The 19,530-nt window shown below is 37.9% G+C and overlaps 2 protein-coding genes across 2 annotated transcripts; one reads left to right on the forward strand and one right to left on the reverse strand.

Annotated features, from left to right (window-relative positions):
* The first annotated feature begins 89 nt into the window (after window positions 1-89).
* Window positions 90-8,981, forward strand: LOC122358393 (protein sel-1 homolog 3). Its single transcript, XM_043258187.1, has 23 exons — window positions 90-621; window positions 706-1,201; window positions 1,307-1,433; window positions 1,515-1,636; window positions 1,713-1,828; window positions 2,249-2,310; window positions 2,388-2,520; window positions 2,760-2,889; window positions 2,987-3,124; window positions 3,218-3,417; window positions 3,543-3,722; window positions 4,101-4,220; window positions 4,361-4,501; window positions 4,683-4,745; window positions 5,161-5,334; window positions 5,429-5,556; window positions 5,801-5,884; window positions 6,042-6,132; window positions 6,218-6,302; window positions 7,006-7,115; window positions 7,856-7,983; window positions 8,082-8,184; window positions 8,394-8,981. The coding sequence occupies exons 1-23, from the start codon at window positions 565-567 to the stop codon at window positions 8,532-8,534; spliced, it is 3,129 nt and encodes a 1,042-aa protein (XP_043114122.1). The 5' UTR covers window positions 90-564; the 3' UTR covers window positions 8,535-8,981.
* Window positions 8,982-9,158: 177 nt separating this feature from the next.
* trpc2a (transient receptor potential cation channel subfamily C member 2a) lies at window positions 9,159-18,923 on the reverse strand. Its single transcript, XM_043258188.1, has 13 exons — window positions 18,909-18,923; window positions 17,473-18,165; window positions 16,352-16,555; window positions 15,404-15,568; window positions 15,094-15,268; window positions 14,744-14,944; window positions 13,858-14,020; window positions 13,663-13,755; window positions 13,368-13,560; window positions 11,813-11,940; window positions 11,595-11,664; window positions 11,368-11,500; window positions 9,159-10,818 (listed from the first exon to the last, which is right to left on the reverse strand). The coding sequence occupies exons 1-13, from the start codon at window positions 18,921-18,923 to the stop codon at window positions 10,460-10,462; spliced, it is 2,592 nt and encodes an 863-aa protein (XP_043114123.1). The 3' UTR covers window positions 9,159-10,459.
* Between the last annotated feature and the right edge of the window lie 607 nt (window positions 18,924-19,530).

The following is a 19,530-nucleotide window of genomic DNA, read 5'->3' on the forward strand; positions in this document are numbered from 1 at the left end:
CATTGCATTACCCAGAATGCCACTTCCTGTTATTGCAATTTAACTTATTTTGGGTGTGGCCAATTTAATTAAAACGATGAGCTAATTCTTAATGAAAGTTGAGACGTTCCTTGGCGTTCCTGCAAAAGGCACCGTTATAGCATATTTTTAACATATTTTGCTAGCTTATTATTATTATTGAACGTGTAGGGAAAAACGTGTGCCGAAGCAAAATACGGTTGCCCAGAATCTCACACAGCGCTTAACCTGAGAGTAATTATTCATGAGCTAAGTTTGCGTTCGAGGGTGGAACTCATCCGTTGTGTTTGCTTAAACTCTTCCACCTGCAGCTCAAACAGGATGTTATTCCGGGCCTGTTGACGGGCTCGGGTACCTGCTCTGGCGTCTGATCACAAGAAATCCTCCTCTGCGACGGTCTTTGATGCGGATATGGTGCAACCAGCCAAATAACGCAACGATATGCGCGACTGTGCACCATGAACGCAGCAAAAACCCAATTTTAGTCATACACGAGTGGCTTCGTTTAATCCAAAACTTCTGGTGGTTGTTGGGTTTCGCAGAGGAATGATGGGAGACCCGCCAAAGATATTTTACCGCTTGTGTTTACGCGTTATTATTTCTGTAAGTACGGTGATTGCAGATGCAAATCAGAGGCAGGCCTATAGTTTACATCCATGTTTTAATGCGTTTCTTGTTTATTACCAGATGTCTTTAACTGAGTGCCTGAGCCGATCCAGCGCAGGTAACGTGGCTTTCCTTGACGCACCTGACGCGCCGGTGTCCACCTGGAACCTACCCGTTAAGTACAGCTGTTTCCAGGCGTCCGCAGTGCATGTCCAGGTTCTGGTTTCTTTCGATACCGGCTCTACCTCAGTCGTTTTCCACAAATACTGGACCTGCGATCCGGGACGTGCCAGAACCCGAGTGGTGTCCGTGAATTTTCCTGACTGGCTCGTGTACAGACCTGATTGGATAATACGCGGTTCCGATTGGGTTCTCAGCTGCTTATTGCGCGCTTGGATCGGACCGGATGAGTCCACCGGACCTGGCAGGTTTCCCGGAACCAGTGTGACTGTTCCCCTTGATATTCACTCGCCGCTGAGTCGACCCTTCAAACAACACCAGCTTTGTGCCAAATGGGACACAGATTTGCTGTGGAGAGTCAGAAGAGATGACAGTCCACAGTGCTTGGAGGAAAATGGTACATTAATACCACAATAATTCCGTTTTTAAGTGCCTTTATTTGCGATGATAAAAAGTGCATGTAATAATTATTTCATAAGTTTTCACACTCTTTTCTTGTAAGAGGTGGTATCTCTTCTTTCCACAATTTATGCTTGTACTGGTGAACGTTATGGCATCATCAAAACCCTCCGGCCGTTCAGAAGCGAAGTTTTGGAAGGATTGAGAACCAAATCCATCTATTATCCCTGGTGAGAGCTTTTGCATTTCTGCTTATTTGGCAACAAGGCTTAAGATTATACGGAATGTCTTTTGTGGTTTGGACTTTGTAGGTTTGCTGTTTCGCTTTGGGTTTTGGTGGAGAAACCTTGCAGTGACCACTTATGTGGACTACTGCTCCACATCGATGCTGAAAACAATTACGCCACCCCTACAATATTCCTCACAGACGCTGGTAAGGACGTGAACCACTCAGAACCACTCATTTCTGCTTTTGATCAGTTGCAAAATTTCCTGTCTGATTTGTTCAGGTAAGATTCATGTCCAGGTGCATGGAGATGCTGGGCACTCCTCAGCATTCCTTTCATCTTTTAAGGTTCCTCTTCATCGGTGGTGTCGTATCAGCCTTGAGATTCTGGGGCGTGTGGTAAGATTACGGACGCGTACATGTGTAATGATCTCATAGCACTGCATGACTTTGGTGCACAAAGACCACAGGTTTAGTTCTCAAACTGGGTGTTTTAGAAATAGCTTATAGTGTAAATACCTTTTGGGATGTCCCATACTGCAGGCTTTCATTGGAGTTATAAAGTAATTCTGTGTGAGAGAAGTACAAGTTAGGTTTTTTTATTTTTTTTTTTTTTTATATAGTGTATAATTTATTCCAGAACACGTTAAAATGTATAATAAATGTATCTTCTGGTTTAAAGTGGACCTTAACAAATTCTATATTTGCACATAGTATACTAACAATGCTATTCATGCACTTCTCTACTTCAGTTTGATTCACTATTCTAGCGAGAACTGATTCAGTCGTGTTTGAATCTCATATTTACCTCTCTTGTAGGCAAAAATTTCTATTGCATGTATGGAAGGGCAGCGGAAATACTCCAGCACAGCTGAGCATGTGTAAGAATCTTCATTTAAAACAGTGAAGCTTCAATTTTGCGACTGTTGCATTAAGAAAGATCTGGTGTTTCGAGCAGATTTGGCAAGAACGTCATGCTGGATGACACGCATGGATATTTTGTGATTGGTGGAGGTAAATTTATACAAGGCATTGAAGGGTATTATGGACCAGCTACATATTATCGTATACAGGGGCTCCCAGCTGACCAGGTATGATATAATGGCATTTTTAGATTATATGTCTGATTTTATTTATTTACTTATTTTTTAAAACGACTTGCCTTCTATTCAAAATACACAATTAAAACAATTTATTAATTCCCTGGGAAGCAAACCCATGATATTAGCTTTGCTCTGTATAAATGAAGTATATTGCGAGTTTCTTTGAGTATATTATATACAATTGTATTTCCCTGGACTAAGCATGGTGATATTTTACATCTTCACAGGCTGAGATTCACCTGCCTCCTATAATATCAAAAGTGAATATAACCGGATGGTTCCAGTCTTGTGAGAATTTCAAATCCGAGCTGTTTCTGTCTGTAACGGATCACTCTCTTACAGTAAAGAGACCCCCAGGTCAGTACCATGGGTGTCCACTATCGGGCACTGGAGATCATAATGTAGTTTTTTTTCTACAGCTGTTTGCTTCACCCCATCGATTATTCATACGCAGGCAGCTGTTTGGACACGTACACAGAGCTGCTACTGAATCACAGTAACGCCAACTCCGCAGAACAGTGCGTGCTCTTCGAAACAAACCCTCACAGGCGCCAAGTTGCACGGCTGACCAAACTAGTATCACAGAAATATGGTAAGATTGTGTTTAAACTGTTAATTGATTGGAGTTGTAAGTTTGTGGTTGGTAAGATTATATGCAGTATATATGCCTGTTACCGTTTTATAGGCAGGGTGAGCGCATCAGCTGTGGGCAGGATTCTGTACGCTCTAGTCGTCCGTAAGATCGGTGCCGCTCACAGTCTGGATGTTATAACCAGGATGATGCCTTTCCTGCTGAGGTCTGGCTGTTTGGGAGACGACAGAGCACTGCATCTGTCCTCTGTGCTGTACAGCAGTGGATTCGGAGTCAGGAGACAGCCGTATAAGGTGTGTGTGTGTGTGTGTGTGTTTGGGGGTAATGTGGCGATCAGGTTTCTCAAGCATCAGCGAACACTGAATAAAGTTAGTGAGGACAAGTAGTTTAACATGAAACCTGATGTGTGGTGTTGCAGGCCTGGCTGTTGTCCCTCTTGTCAGCTCGGAAGGATTGGAGGTTGGCTCTCTTACGTTTAGGGCACATGCACCATGTCGGTGACCTGGAGGTGACCCCTGATCGTGACCTTTCCTATGCTTATTACGTTAACATCGCCAGACAAACCAGCACTGATCAGAAGAATCCCTCCCCACAGCAAGTATGAAACAATAGCTTTGAGCAAGAACGCAAATGTATTTCTAGAGAATGCAAAGTTTCTTGGGGAACGTAATACTTTTTTGCAAAATAATTTTTTTTCTTCCTTTTTTTTGTATTTTCTTTTCCACCCCTTAGAAGCTCTGTAAACTTCATCTTGTATTATGGGGGATAAATAAAATTTCAGTTTGAATACAGGGTTTTAAAAAAGAAAAATGAGGCTGTGAGGCACAGCAAAGCATTGAAAATGTCTTTTTGTCCTGTCTTCACAGCTGCATTTATTTATTTTTTTGAGATCCACAAAAAACTGTGGATGGTTTAATAGTGTGACGTGAAAGGCAATTTTAATGACTTTCTAAAAAACACTTCATCTTCTCTGTAGACCTTTGTTGAGTTAATACGTTTAAATGATGAAGAGACCCTGAAGGCCCAAACCAATGAAAACGATGATCTGTTTCACTGGCTGAAGCTTCAGGCGCGAAGTGGAGTGGCTGAAGCTGAGGTACAGCAAAAAAGAAAATAGCAGCACAGAATGCACAGAATCTTGAATTGAATTCTTTTAATTGTATTGCTCTGTACTAATTATTACAGTTTAAAAATACCTTTTCTGACTCCAAACTTAAGTGTTAATTTTTCTTTTAGCAAGCAATGGGGCGCATGTTATTCTGGGGTCAGCAGGGAGTGTCTCCAGACATTCAGACAGCAGTGAAACACTATGAGAGAGGTGCCACCAAACTCAATGACCCTGTGTCCATGTACGACTACGCTATTGTGCTCCTTACGGTCAGGATCCTTTGTTTTTGCACTTATATGCAATCCTGAATCCCTGATTCTTATGTTTCATTGTGTGACATTTCCAAAAGAATATTTGATTTGACCAGCAGAGGGCAGACTTGCAAAGCATATGAAATGTAAAAGACGCATGTACAAACGTGCTAAACATCATTTTATTTTGCATCAACAGGGCCAAGGAGTTCCAAAAGATGTTCAGAGAGCCGTTATGTTCCTGAAGAAAGCAATAGAACAGGTATATTTTGCGTGTGCTGGGTTACAGTTTGTATAAAACTGTTTTTAAATACATAAAACCTCAATGCAGTACTATTATGAGAAGAAAAAAGTAGGGATGCTAGGGACTGTGTGGAAAAATAAATTATGTAATGTTTTAATATGCATAAATTTTAGTCTACAGTGAGAATAGATTTTATATATATATTGTATATTTTATATATATTGAAAACCAATGGTTTAGTCTTCATTTCTAATAAAAAATCAAAACAAACAAATAGAATCTACACAATAGTTGTTTCATAGTTAACTAAGTATTAAAGTTTTAACTGATGTTACTGAAAGTAATGGATGCTGATGTGTTTCATTGTTTTCACTGATATGTTGAGTGTATACCACTCCGTTTGCGACCTGTAAGTGATGTTTACGTCCTGCAGGGCTCTGTTCCGGCTATCACTGCTCTGGGCTGGTACTACGAGCAGTATGAGAAGGATTACGAGAAGGCTGTACATCTGTGGGAAGAAGCCGAGGCCAAAGGTCACCCTGATGCCGCTATGAATCTGGGGGTTTTCTACTCTCAGGGCCTGTATCCTGGACAAGCTGCCGACCAGGTAAACAGTCACATGCCGATGTGCTTTTTTTTTTTTTTAAACCTCTTGATAATAAAAAAGCAGTTCATTAACTAGGACTTTTCTTCTTCATCAGTTTGAGGCATATAAGTACTATTTAAAGTCAGCCCAGCGAGGACACTTAAACGGTGGCATTGAATTGGCCGATGTTTGGATACATGGGATTCCCAGCCGAGTTGCCAGACGCCCAGCAGATGCTGTTCTGTATGTAACTCCATAATATTACACAATAATAATTTTAATGCAGCTATAAGACAGCTTCATCAACAAGTTGCGTGATTCTGGTAAATCAAATCTGGCTCAGAAATGTGAATGTGCACGTGTTAAGTCAGTGTGAATGGGCACGCTGCCTTCGCTACCCATAATCCCCTAGTCGGTTGAAAAGATTCAGTTTATTTTTATTTCTGCACTTTTTGGAAAGGAGATTTTCTTTGTCTTTGGACTTTAGTTGGGTTAAATGGGCGTCTGAACAGAATGGATATCTGGGAACGGTCTTGAGGAACGGACTGAATGCCTACTTCAGAGGAAACTGGTAAACCTTTCATTTAAAGTGACCACAGATGCAAATATTAATCTATAATAATTACGCTGTAATTTAATATCACGAGTATCCTTTTAGATTTCATTTACATTTGAAAGGGATGTTGCAAAGGCCGCTTTCTATTGTTTATCTCTCTGTCTTGTTGCAGGATCATGTCTTTGATTTATTATCTGAGTGCAGCAGAGAGTGGATTTGAAGCAGCTCAGTTTAATGTGGCGTACCTGTGCGAACTCAACTCAGTGAGTCCATCTTAAACAGTTTCTTTAGATTCAGATGAACATCCACTCCATTGGCTTTGATAGATGTTTTGTGTTTATATCGTAGGGCTCTTTGGATCCAGTGCTGGTGACTCGGTGCATGTTGAGATATTATAACATGTCGATACAGGCTCAAGATCCGGCTGCTTACGGTAATTGAACAAATCTAAGACTATAACATATGAATTAAAGGATTAGTTCATTTACAGATGATGTGCTCACTCCGTTGTCATCCAAGATGTTCACGTCTGTCTTTTTTCGTTTTTTTTTTCGTTTTTTTTTTCGGTTTTCTCTCCATATAATGGACAGCCCGTGAGTTTGAACTTCGAAAATGCACTATTGTCATTAAAAAAATAAAATGGAAATGTTTTTTATTTTTGTTCTGGAGGTGAACTACTCTTTTAAAATGGTGTGAAAATATATTTTATGTCTTTCTTGAAGACATTTACAATGTAAAGCTTAGTGTTTTTGTCTTTTCTTTTTTTTTTTTTTTTTTTTTTTTTTTTTTTAAAATAGATTAGTATTTAGAAAAATATTTAATTTTTGATTTTTTTTTTCTATTTGAGGAAAAAAAACTCTTTTCTTCTATTTACATATTAAATTGTATTTCTAGTTTTATTTTTTAATAAGGTTAACAGCCACGGCTGCATAATATAAAATGACTGTAATTTATAGTGGGATACAGAGCGTCAGTGGTATATCTTTATATTGAACTGAAATGCTCGTGATGAAGGGCACCTGAGGTTTGACTCGACGTCCCGCGTCGGTGCATCAGTACGCGTGCTCTTTCTCAAGCTCCCTGTAGTTTAAGCTGGAGTCTCTGCATGAGGTGATGGATGTTTGTTTCCCTCTCAGCTTTGATTAGAATGGGAGATTTGTTCTATGGTGAGCAGGCTTTGGGCAGAAAAGAGGTTTCTGATGCCGCAGAGCTTTATAAGCAAGCAGCTCTCAAGAACGAACCACAGGTACCCGAATCAGCAAACGGATTGAAGTCTAACCTTGAATGACCAAGTATTATGATTATTTAATAAACGAGTGATTTCATGTCATTAGGTAAAAAGTACACGTTAAGCTATTTATTTTATTTGTTCATAAAACATTTGTTTTAATCTTCAGTTAGTTCGAAGAAGCTATACTTTTTTTTTTTTTTACTTTGTTTTTGTTCTAAGCTATTTGTTTAAACAAGCTTTGTTTTATTCGTTTAAGTTGTTGTCACTTTTTTTGTCAAACAAACATTGTCTCTTCTAACAATCTGTTTGTTTGTTCTAAAAGAGTTTGCTTTTATTTTCTTTATTTTTTTATATTAGCATACTACACAATATTGTTTAGTATTTCTTAAGACAAAGTTAAGATCATCTAAGGGTACTCAACTGTGCTATTTTAGGAAACCCTGTGCTAAAGTACACTTAACATACTATCTCTGTAATTAAACATGTATTGATTCACTGCTTGTAGGACATTTGATTGTACTAGTGTATGGAAAATGTAGTTAATTCTCTGTGTCCCAAAATGACACAGTCGAGCAAATTTAGATGATCTGAAGTTTATCTTAAGTACTAAAAAACAGGTTTTTAGTATATTAAATACAAAATTAGTGCACTTTCTTTAGTATATTTTGGAAGGTTTTTTTTTTTTTTTTTGCTTTATTACTATATTTTTGTTTTTCATTTCACTGAATTCATTCCAGATTTGATTTCTGCCTCAGGGTTGGTATAATCTTGGCCTGCTTGTCCAAAGCGGGGAGTCTCTGCCGTTCAGCGTGCTTTCTGAGCTCAATTTGCTTCACCTTCACTTAACAGACCGACAGACGCTTCTCAGCGCCCTGTTCCAAAGGTAAGACAACCCCACAATCATGAAACGCTCCCATTATCCACTTCAGGTGACCTAAGTTACAATTACAGCACGTGTGTTCCTCTTTATCTTTTCCTCAGATGTAGAGAGACCAATAGCAGCGACGCCTACCTGCCCTGCACACTGGCGCTGTTCAGCACACACCTGCAATCTTTACAACTACACCAAGATACTGCAATAAAGGTCTGTCCATTTATTAGTTTTTTTCGTCTTTTAAAAAAAAAATACGGATGAACTCCTTGTTGTTTAATTTGTTTAATGGTGTATAATTGCATGATCGCCTCGTGGGGAAGCTCCTGCGGTTACGGTGTTAACACCATAATAATTAATCTGAGATCGTCTAATGATGAGGGACTAATTTTCACAAGTAGATGTTTCCTCTGCTCCTGTAGCTCATTGCCACAATTTCGGCTGCAGTCGGAGCTCTGTCTTTTGTGTTCGGACTGATTAAATGGAGGACAGCGCCACTCAACCAAACATCTCGATCCCAAACATCAGCTTCCAGCCAAAACCAAGAGGAGGAGGAATCCTAAAGAATGACTTTTAGTAGTTTTTATTATTTTTTTTTTTAATAGCAGTTCTAGACATTCTCGGTTTTACCTCCATGCGAAGCACTTGTTTATTATTCGTATTTGAGCCATTAAAAGATGCAGAATAACTTGAAATCGAAGCGCAATCTGAAATGTAACTACACGGCCATATACGTTCATTTTCTGTCATTTATTCACCCTCAAGTTGTTCCAAACCTTCAACACAAATGACGACATTTAAAAAAAATAAAATGCTGGTAGCCATTGACTTCCATATATGGAATATAAATGAAAGTCAATGGGTACCATCAACTTCAACAGAAGAAAGAAACTCATACAGGTTTGGAACAAATTAAAGGTGACCAAATGCTAACAAAACTCATTTTTTGGTGAACTATGCCCATCATTAATTTATAAATGATCCTTTTTCTACAAGTACTTTTAAAAAAAATTACATTTTTAAGATTCTGTCATTTAAATCATAAGCGTTTTTAAAAAAAAAAAAGACAAGTACAATAAACATTTCTGAATAAAGTAATATTTTAAAATGTAATTTCCGTTGAACTTATTGGCTTCTTGCTTCTGAGAGTTCTGGTTGTACCACTTTGGTGTCTCAAGGCAAACTCATTTTTCCCCCTCTTGGAGGTACGGTGTCCCAGCGGGGCCACTCTGCCTGTGTGTATTGAAAGAGTGTGAGGGCTCCCCAGGCTTCTGCGCAGAGTGATACAAACAGCAGGTGTGCAGCAGGCTGCGATGCCGCAACGGGTCCCCGGGAACACACACTCGCAGCTCGCGCTTAATTAAAACAACACGAGAAACTGACTAACCCTCGGAGAGAGGGAGGGCACCGCACTGTGTCAAGTGTCCAATCATCGGGGGACGCTAATCTCACCGCGCTCGCATTCAAATAACGCGACGCTTTCTGCGAGACCCCCATTCTGGTGCCTCGTCATGATTTATGCGTTTCGCTTGGGCTAACTTACAACGTACCTAATGTAAAGATCCTTTTATTAAATAGTTTTTCTAAATTGTTCGGGGAATATGTTGGACTCGGCGCGCCGTTCAATCAATGCAATAGCTAAAGAAACAAGTTTTAAAGTCCTCAATCATCCTGAGAAATTGCCTCGGAGCTGTCTTTCTCCCCAGCTGGCTTTTATGTGTAATTGCTGAACTTTTTTAGATGATGTTTATGACTTTTAAAAGGCACCAGAGGAGTGGGAGAGATTTGGCACTTTCCAGGAATAGGCTACAAAAATAGGGCTTAAATGAAAGTGAAGGTGCTTAGGCTTTCGACAATGTTTTTCATTCACCCCAAAAATTCTAACTAAACTGATAGCTTTATTACTTTTAGATATGTTTTGTTGCTTTGCCCAGCAGTTATAATAAACTGATTAAGTTTTAAATCATTAACTGATTAAGGTTAGAACCAAATAAGTATTTGATGGGAGGAGGACGGATGTTAAAAAATACATTTAGTAATATTTAATAGCAATTACTTGGCAATTATCATAATTGAAACTAAAGACCTTTGCAAAGTAAAGAATTGCAAAAATGTTTCATATAGCACTAAAAAAATTAAACTTTTCTGAGTAATATGTTAATTTGTAATAAAATAAATGTGTATATAATATAGCTATAACTTTTTTTTTTTTTTTGGTAATTTATCATTTAAAGTTGTTGTTATAGTAATGATCTTTAATGCTAATTTTAGTTATTGTGTAAACGGATCACTCAGCAAATATAAGTCTGTGTATCTATTTGGCATCTAAACCTAAATCTTGTCTTGAGGCGCTGGGATATAGATATCAATTCTGATACAATGTTGAATTCGTATGCATGTAAATATGTATTTGTGTAATTGAAAGTGGATGTAATCTAGGTATATTTTAGGACATGGCTGTGCACTGCGACACTGCGGTGTTTGTTTCTCACGCATCAGGAGTGCTAGCAGTCTCGAAAGTAGTCTCCTCTCCCGGGACGGGCTCCACAGGGCCCTCGGACTCGGGCTCCTCCCCCTCCCCCGAGACGATCCCTCCTGCTTTGATCTCGTCGTCCTTCTCCTCTGCGGGGTGCGTACTGATGGGGAGACCTGTGTTTTCAAACCCCGTGGCTTTGTTCTTATCAAAGTCACGGAAATTGTTCTTTGCGCCCAAGATGTATTTGCCCAGGATGTTGGCCTGGTCCGGGTCGCTCTTGCTCTGCCACTGCAGCTTCTGGTGGAACTCCTGCATCTCGGTGTGCAGTCGGCCGACAACTTTATTCAGCTCCGTGATTCTGTTCCCAACGTCTGAGCGCAACAAGAGCAGTTAGCGGCCAAAACGATGCAAGATTCGGAACGGCATGCTATTATACAACTCGTACTACTGCTGCATTTTCTGGTTAACAAACTTAATTATTTACATATGCATGCATGCATACACTCACTTAACCTTTCTTTACTATTTCTTTTGATTAGTCTTAATGTTTTGAGACTTCTTTTTTGCTAAATTACCACTTACATTTACTTGATAATGTGCCACCGCAAGCACTGATGATGATGATGTAAGTATTGATTCATCAGACACTTATCAATTTTAGTTTGCTGTACACTTAATATATTCTTTAATTACAGGGACGGTCCCTCTGGAGGAACTTGTGATGAAGTGACTTGCTAAAAGATCACCTCTTCTGGGGTTTGAAGCTACAACCGTGTGGTTACCCGTGCAGATCTTTGACCTTAAGGTCACATCTCATTTTAAGGTACATAGTTTGACTAATGTGCAATGGCAAATGTTTATATTTTTTTAATAGCTGAAAGCTTTTTGGATCATTACCTGATGCCGAAGAGATGACCTACCTTTACGCTTGCTCTCTTCGAACTCTCTGCGTGCGGCTTCGATGTAGCGGTGCACTAGAGCCTTGGTCACCTGCAGGCGGTATGGCACTCTGCCCTCACCTTGACCTCCGCTGCTATTCAGGGTATTGCTAGACTAAAAAAAAAAATAGATACGAAAAATACCTCATCAGCCAAATTTAACCAGGAATTATGGAGGATCTGGAGATAGAATCCCCTCAGATGCTCACCAAAGATGCTATGGGAGGATATTCTGGGGCTTTCTTGTTACAGCAACAGCAAATCTTTTGGCAGATGCTTCTACACCAGAGAGGGAGGAACAAGAAGGTCACATCTGCTTCTACATGATATAAAGTCTGTCGTAAAAAGTGTGAGGCTGCATTATGATTTGATGATTTTTGATATGGTTTGATAGTGCTGTACCTAGCGTTTAGGCAGGTTTTCTTACCTCAAGATATAGAAGAGAACCTTTGGAGATGGGATGATGTTAAAAGGAACTGGCATAGTGAGACCCTCCCTGAAGTAACTGAGGTAGAGTTTGGAGCGAGCAAACTTCCACTCGACATCTGCATCATCCTGAGAAGAAAAGAGAGAGTGAATTATTTTATTTTTTTTTAAGCCTCATATTCTCAATTTATTTGATCATGCATTACAGTAAAAATTGTAATATGATAAAATATTATTACAATTTAGAATAACTGTTTTCTATTTGAATTAGGGCTGTCAGTTTATTAAAATCTTTAATCTAATGAATTAGCCTACATGATGTCGATTATTATTATTTTTGTCAAATTAAAAAAGTTGCTTTATGTAAATTGACATAACTTAAATTGTATAGTTGAACTATCCCTTTAACGTTTTTATCCTTTTTTATTCTAAATGAAAAACAATAATACTTAAAAAAAAAAAAAAAAAAAAAAAAAAAAAAAAAAGCCAGCAGGTGGCGATAAATGTATTGTGAGTCTTTTATTCGATTCGTTCAAACGGCTGATTCATTTAGGAATGAAGAGAGCGGCTCTCTTTATGAAGTCTTTGAATTATAGATTTGTTCAACGCGGAAACTAATCTCGGGTAACGATGGCTTTAAAGGTAGCATGTTCTCTGCAAACTTGAGCAAAACACCCTTGTTTTTAAAACACAACACAATATCATACTTCTTTAACGGTTGTATAAAACCACATTTGGGACAAAATGCACTGCTCTCGCCACTCGTGTGATAACGATGATAGACACAAACTCATACGGGGCATTTTTTTTGCATTGATATCTTGAAATTTAGGGCGTAACGGCATATATATGCAGTTGTTGTCCCGCGTCATATTTCTCAAAGGTATAAGCTTACAAAATAACTTAATAAATTTAAAAGCTAAATTTAGGCTAACTACACTACCACGGTCGCTCTCATTCAACGTCACCCCCACCGTGCTTCCGGCAACTTTTTGAAAACTCAGAACGTGTTCCATGAAAATTATTTCTGTTTATGAATTTTAATCCATGCTACACAAACTTTTTTTTAATATAAACAGAAAACTAAAACTGAAGTGATATATTTGTAATAAATAGTGAATAAAACATAACTAAAAGACACATGAAAGCACGTTTCTGTACGTTTCCAAATAAGATGCACTAAAAGGCAATTAATCTTCATAACAGTCTCACATGTGGCTGTTTCACTTGCGTTAAACTTACAACCCTGATTTGAATGTTTAAAGATGATCCAGAACTGAATTTTGAAGTCTTCAGTGTCACATGATCATTCAGAAATCAAATATGCTAATTTTCTGCTCAAAAACATTTATTATCAGTGTTGAAAACAGTTGTGGTGCTTAATATTTAGAAATCCATTTCTCTGTATTTTTTTGATGAATAGTACGTTCAAAGGAATGGCATTTATTTTAAATATTTAGCATTTTACATTTTTGGGTACCCGGAATTTTCTTCCATCGCTCTGGTCAACAAATGTTCTCTAGTATCATTTTTATAATGATTTTTAAGCCTCACACCTCGATCCTCTGGAATGAATTGGAGATCATGGCAATAAGCATGTTGAGTAGCACTATGACGATGAGCAGTGTGAAAATCCCGTAGAAGATCCTCCCCACAAACTCCGCCAGAGCGTAATCGGGCATGTCTACGTATTCCTGGTTTGCCATTCCAAACATGGTCCAGAAGAGGAAGTTAAATGTTTCGTTAAATCTAAAATGAAAACGACAGACAGAGCAGATTTAAGATGCATCTCCTGGGTGATTTCAAATCAACCAAACGCATGTAATTACATGTAAACAAGCTATTAATCACCTGCCAAGATGTGGAGAAACAACATATGGGACGTATATGTTGTTTATTCCGCACAAAAACGCCGTTCCTATTATCATAAGGATAAACATGAACCTGTAGAGCAAGAAAAACATTTGATGAAATAGATTTTAATGGTGTTCTCCCCCTCATAGCTGCTGGACGTCCAATCGCAGAGATCAAACAGCGAGATCTGACCTCATCATGTCATCGATCATTCTTCCCATGGATATCTGCAGGGTTCCCAGGGATTCATGGGCCGGCAGAATGTAGGCGAGACGTGTGAAGCTAAGCATGCTGGTCACGGCGAACAGAGTCTCTGCAATCAACTGAGGATCCTCCTGTTTCCAATCCTCTCGTACTATTCAGAAACATATGTTATAATGATATATTAATACTATTAATTTGAGATGTTTGTTTTTTTTGTATTTGTAGTTTTAAAAAAACGATAATAATTACTGTTACTACTTCTGCCACGTTCATTTACGAACAATTATTTTATAAGATTTCATTGCATTTATTGTGATTTAATAATAATAATAATAATAATAATCAAAATAATCATAATGATCATAATAATCAATAACAATAGTCGTAATAATAATAATCAATAATCATGAATAATAATCATTATTATTACTATTATTTAGCTGTGTTTGTAATTAATAAAAGAAAAATCATTACTACTGTTATTTAATTTATAACTGTAGGAAATTCTGAAATATTTTAAGCACAAATACAATAATATATAAACTGCATTAATTAAATTTATTATATAATATTATAAAAATAATAATGTCTTGTTGTTTATTATCTTAACTGTATTAAAGTATTTTATTATAAAATTATTCATCACAATTTTATTGTAACAAATGTATTATTATTATTGGTGTTATTATAACTGTATTTTTTATAACTTGTAATTTAATAACAATGTTTAATTAAAAATACAATAAAACTATTATTATTGTGTCATGTAGTATCTATCTATATTACTTTCAGTAAGCATGCTATATCGATTGTTAGTTAAAAGAATGAAAAAACAAAAAAACGCTGGTTAAATAAAAAATATGCGAGATGTCACCTGTGTTGGTGAAGTAGTCGCACAGCTCTTGAGTGCTGGAGTCCTGACAGAGGAAATATCCCTTCAGCATGATGAGTATGCGCAGCGTGAAGGACGCCAGATACATGCTCAGAACCATCATATCCAGAATGTTCCATAAATCCAGGAAGTAACTCTTCAAACCCTCTATCCAAACTTCCTTACACTCAAACCAGAAGAAACCTATCGATGCAGAAATATAAACGCTCTGTTTTAGAAAGTAACCACTGCATTTACTCTCTCGAAATAATTCAAAGACAACTACTGTCTCTGCGAATGAAATGCCTGCTAAGTGGTTTTCCTATGGATTTTTATTTGGCAGCGTGACCCACCGGCAACCCATATCATGTGGAGAGAGTTATGGAGAATGTTCTGCTTTCTGGAGGCAAAATCGCTGCGGTAGATCTCCATGAAAATCGACTCCGTCAGGAGGGTGATGAGGAACCACATGTATGACGCCGAGTGTAACAGGAACTTGATCACGGGAACCTTCAGCAGTTTTCCCAGCTGGCAGAACAAAGTAGTGTCCATATTAATTCATATTTGAAATACTTTTAAGCTGTATAGAGTAAGATCGGTTTCCCGGGCCCGCTGCTCATTTTTACGTTGCTTAATTTTTTATCACAGCTGGCTCAAATTTACCTTGGACTTGGGGGCGATCCAGTAAACGAGGCAGAGAAATGGCATGGTAATGAAAATCCCCAAAGACACCAGCAGTTTCCAAGCGGTTCGACTTCCCCTCCAACCAGACAGGCTACCGCACCAAATGGAGGAGAGCACTTGCTGGCAGATGGGATGAGTCACAAACTAGATGAGGAAAAACAAACAGTCAGGCCTCCCAGCCAACTGTCAATCAATCAGACATCCCATACGGCACGGACGCAGGGGTCAAACGACTGCGCGCTTTTGAAAGATGATGTTCACATGCCCTGCGTTTCTCCTCGGATCCGTCAGTCTGTGTGGGCAGTGGGGGTCTGCGGTGTTACTTCACCCAGGGTTAGCGTGGTTAACTAACAACTGCTAAAAAGAGTTCAGTGAAAATAAATATAACTGAAATCAAATAAAAGATGAAAATAACTTCAACAGTTCAGGTAGTTGCCAGGGTAGCTTTGGTTGTTTTCATAAGTTGATGTACTAAAACTAAAATTAAACCTAAGTAGACATATTTAATAATAAATTAATGAATAAAAATGACTAAAATAACGGCTAACATTTTAACTAAAATGAAAGAGAAAATATAAAAAAAAACATATTAGCAGTAACTATAAATTGTGCTATAATCAATATTTATATTTCAATAATGCTAAAATATCACTGACCTGAACCAGATATAGCCTTTTAGTTTTTATTACAACACATTATTATTATTATTATTATTATTATTATTATTATTATTATTATTAGAACACTGACTAATTTAACTAGATTATTTAATTTCGATTTTTTTATTTTATTTTATTGTAAAGGAAAATAAATATACAGATATGTATATGAGGTATATAAGTATGTGTTTATTTATTTATGCTTTTGAGCTAAAGAGTTTGTATGTAGTGAAATGGTGACATTGTTTATTAAACCAAGATGAAGTACCTGTTTTTGATTATAGTTGACCGCCAGTCGGAGACGAGCGAGATTGGGGATACCTTCCTCAAACGTCTGTTCATCCAGTTCTTCATCCTCGCTGTCGTCTTCAGCGCTGTTGAGGATGGTGGAGACCTCGCTTTGGTTCCGGCACATTCCCAGAAGCTCCACTGCGAACTCCTGACACAGCTGCTCCAACGCCAGGTACTGCGGCTAAACGGCAATGAGGACTTTTGAGGATCAGTTAAGAAGTGTGTTTACCAAATGCTGCTAACTATGAAAATGGGTTATTATAAATACAGTGGTAATTCAAAAAAAAAAGATGGCGATTAGGGGAAAAACATATTTTCTGCTAGGTAGATTACTGGCAAACTGTGCTTCCAATAATGAAAATTGTTAGTAGCATATTCTGGATTATGTTATGTTGTACCTAATTTATCACATAGACTTGAATGGGATTACTATTTACCAACAACAACAACAAAACTAACAAAGAGATAGAAAATATACTTAATTCTTTGCGATCATCAACACCATAAATTACATTAAACATTACATTACAGCTGGCTTTCCCAGACTCTATAAAAGACTTTAAAAAACTATAAAACTTAAACTATAAAATTGCGGGTTAATGTATCAAGTTTTTTACTACCATTTACTACCATACCACATAATTTACTACCATTGTGTAATATATAATCATATTATATAGAATCAATATATATATATATATATATGTATATATATATATATATATATATATATATATATATATATATATATATATATATATATATATATATACACACACACACACACACACACACACACACATATATATATATATATATATATATATGTGTATATATATATATATATATATGTATATATATATATATATATATATATATATATGTATGTATATATGTGTGTGTGTGTGTGTGTGTGTGTGTGTTTTGTATATGTAATCAAAGTAACTGTAATCTGTTTAAAAAACCATTATGAAATCTAATTTCAAGTACTTAAATTTGATTTTTACATGCAATCAGTTACTATCAAGCAGAGATAATAGTTCATGAAAAACACATTTGCTATGTTTTCTACACATGAATGAATTTTTCTTGGCTCACCTTAAACTCTGGTTCTTTCTTGGAGAGTTTGCGCAGCTCTCTGCTGAGGTGGAAAGCGCCGAGCATGGCGTCCTCCGAGGTGACGGAGAGATACGCGCGGCTGGCGATGCCTCTGTATGTATTTATACGGGACAGCGAGAACTTGAGCAAGTCGTATTGCCGTCCGTTACGGCACTCCAGACACGTGCACGAGATGGAGTGAGGCAGAGGAATGTCATGACCTCTCTGGGTCAGCATAGTTACGATCTCATACAGGTCCTTCTGGCAGGCCAGCGTCAGCGGCGTCACTCCTGGCGCGAACTGAGAGTCGTCAATGGAGTGATCAAAGATGGCCATGCTGAAGGAGCGAACGTCCATCTTGTTGCCTTTCTCCTGATCCAGGCGGTCCAGGAGGTGTTTGACGAATCTGGGCTGGTTGGTGTCGACGGCCACCAGAAGGGCCTCGTGGATCTGGCGGAAGTCGAACTTGACGCCGAGCAGAAGGGAGGTCATGATGTCTTCGCTGCCCAGTCGGATGGAGAGGTTCAACGCTTCCCTCCATAACCGATCCTCAGACTCGTCCAGCTGACGGATGATCCCGTCTCCGAGGGAGAGGAGACTGTCCACCCAGTCCATGTTGCCCTCTTGGATGGCGGGAATCAGCTCCGGTGGAAAGTGAAGCTTCTTGTTCACAATCTCCCGCCAATTGTCTGGCTGCTCACAGAGAGACAGAAGATATTATACATTCTTACCATCTTTAGAGGCTGAAATAATCTCAAAAAGCAAACCAGAAAAGAAAAATCCAGTACTGTATAATATAACAATAAAACAATAATAATACAATTTTATTGACAGTTTGACACACTTTTTTTACAATTGCGCTGCTGTTCAAACATTTGGAGTCAGATTAATAAATGAGTTTGTTTATTGAGAAAGGATGAATTAAGCAAAAGTGGCAGTATATTTAAAATTTTAAGAATAGCAATTATAGTAGGTTAGTAGCAGTATATAGAATAGCCAACATTTAAAGTGGTTTAAAACCTTTCATCAAAGTTGTCTTAAAACTTAAAACCAAAAATGGGTTTTTGCTTTAGGACAACTTTGATTAACTTGTTTTTATGCACTTTAGCTGTTGAATACTATGTACCTAAATTATGAACAGAATTTATCGGTTATGTAATATTTCTAAAATGGACAGTCCAGCTCTGAATTTCTGACTGGCTAAGCTTTTTTCACATTCTATATTAATGTGTCAAGCTAAATTGTTGGTTGGCAACCATAAACTTTTTGCCGTTGTTTTATAACAGCTGTAACCCACTCAAATCCTTAATTAACCATGATTTTACCACCGTTTTAATGGCCTTTTAGATCCAACACTTTGCACTGTGCCTAAAACCGCTTTTGAGACTTGTTGCATTTAACTCCTGACATTGAAAATCTAAGAATCTGAAACTCACCGTAAGGTTTTCCATGTTCTCAGTGGACCACCCCAAATCAGTAAACGTCTTTTAAGAAATACGTCAGACCAAAATAGTGAGCAGCTCTCTCATGTCAGCCTGAGAGATGAATCCAGAAAGGAACAATGTGGATGTCACCTCCTAGACCTGTTTAGTGATTTTGTGCTTCTGTACAAGCCTTGTTTTTGTCTACTGATGTCTCATCTTGTTCTGGGAATTAGCCTGTACCACCCACTCAGCACCAATAACAGAGAAGCTCCCCGAGGGGAACACTCATTAGCACACAGTACTGTTGCATTTCATTTGGATAATTACAGTTTTAGTTCTGCTTTTGCACTACGACTTTTGTGGCTTGATAAGCGATCGAATAATAATGTTGACTCTAAGAAAAATGTCAACAAAAATGTAGATTTGATGAGAGTTTGCTTACCCTCAGGCCATATGAGATGTGAAGAAATATATTATTACTTCACTTGCTCACCAACGCATCCTCTACAGCGAATGGGTGCCGTCAGCTGAGAAAAAGCATAATAATAATCCACAAGTTATTAACATGACTCCAGTCCATCAATAAATATCTGGTGAAGTGAAAAGCTTTCTTACAAAAATGTTTGTGAGAAAC

Source organism: Puntigrus tetrazona, chromosome 15 (assembly GCF_018831695.1).
Source record: "Puntigrus tetrazona isolate hp1 chromosome 15, ASM1883169v1, whole genome shotgun sequence".
NCBI classification, from domain to species: Eukaryota; Metazoa; Chordata; class Actinopteri; order Cypriniformes; family Cyprinidae; genus Puntigrus; species Puntigrus tetrazona.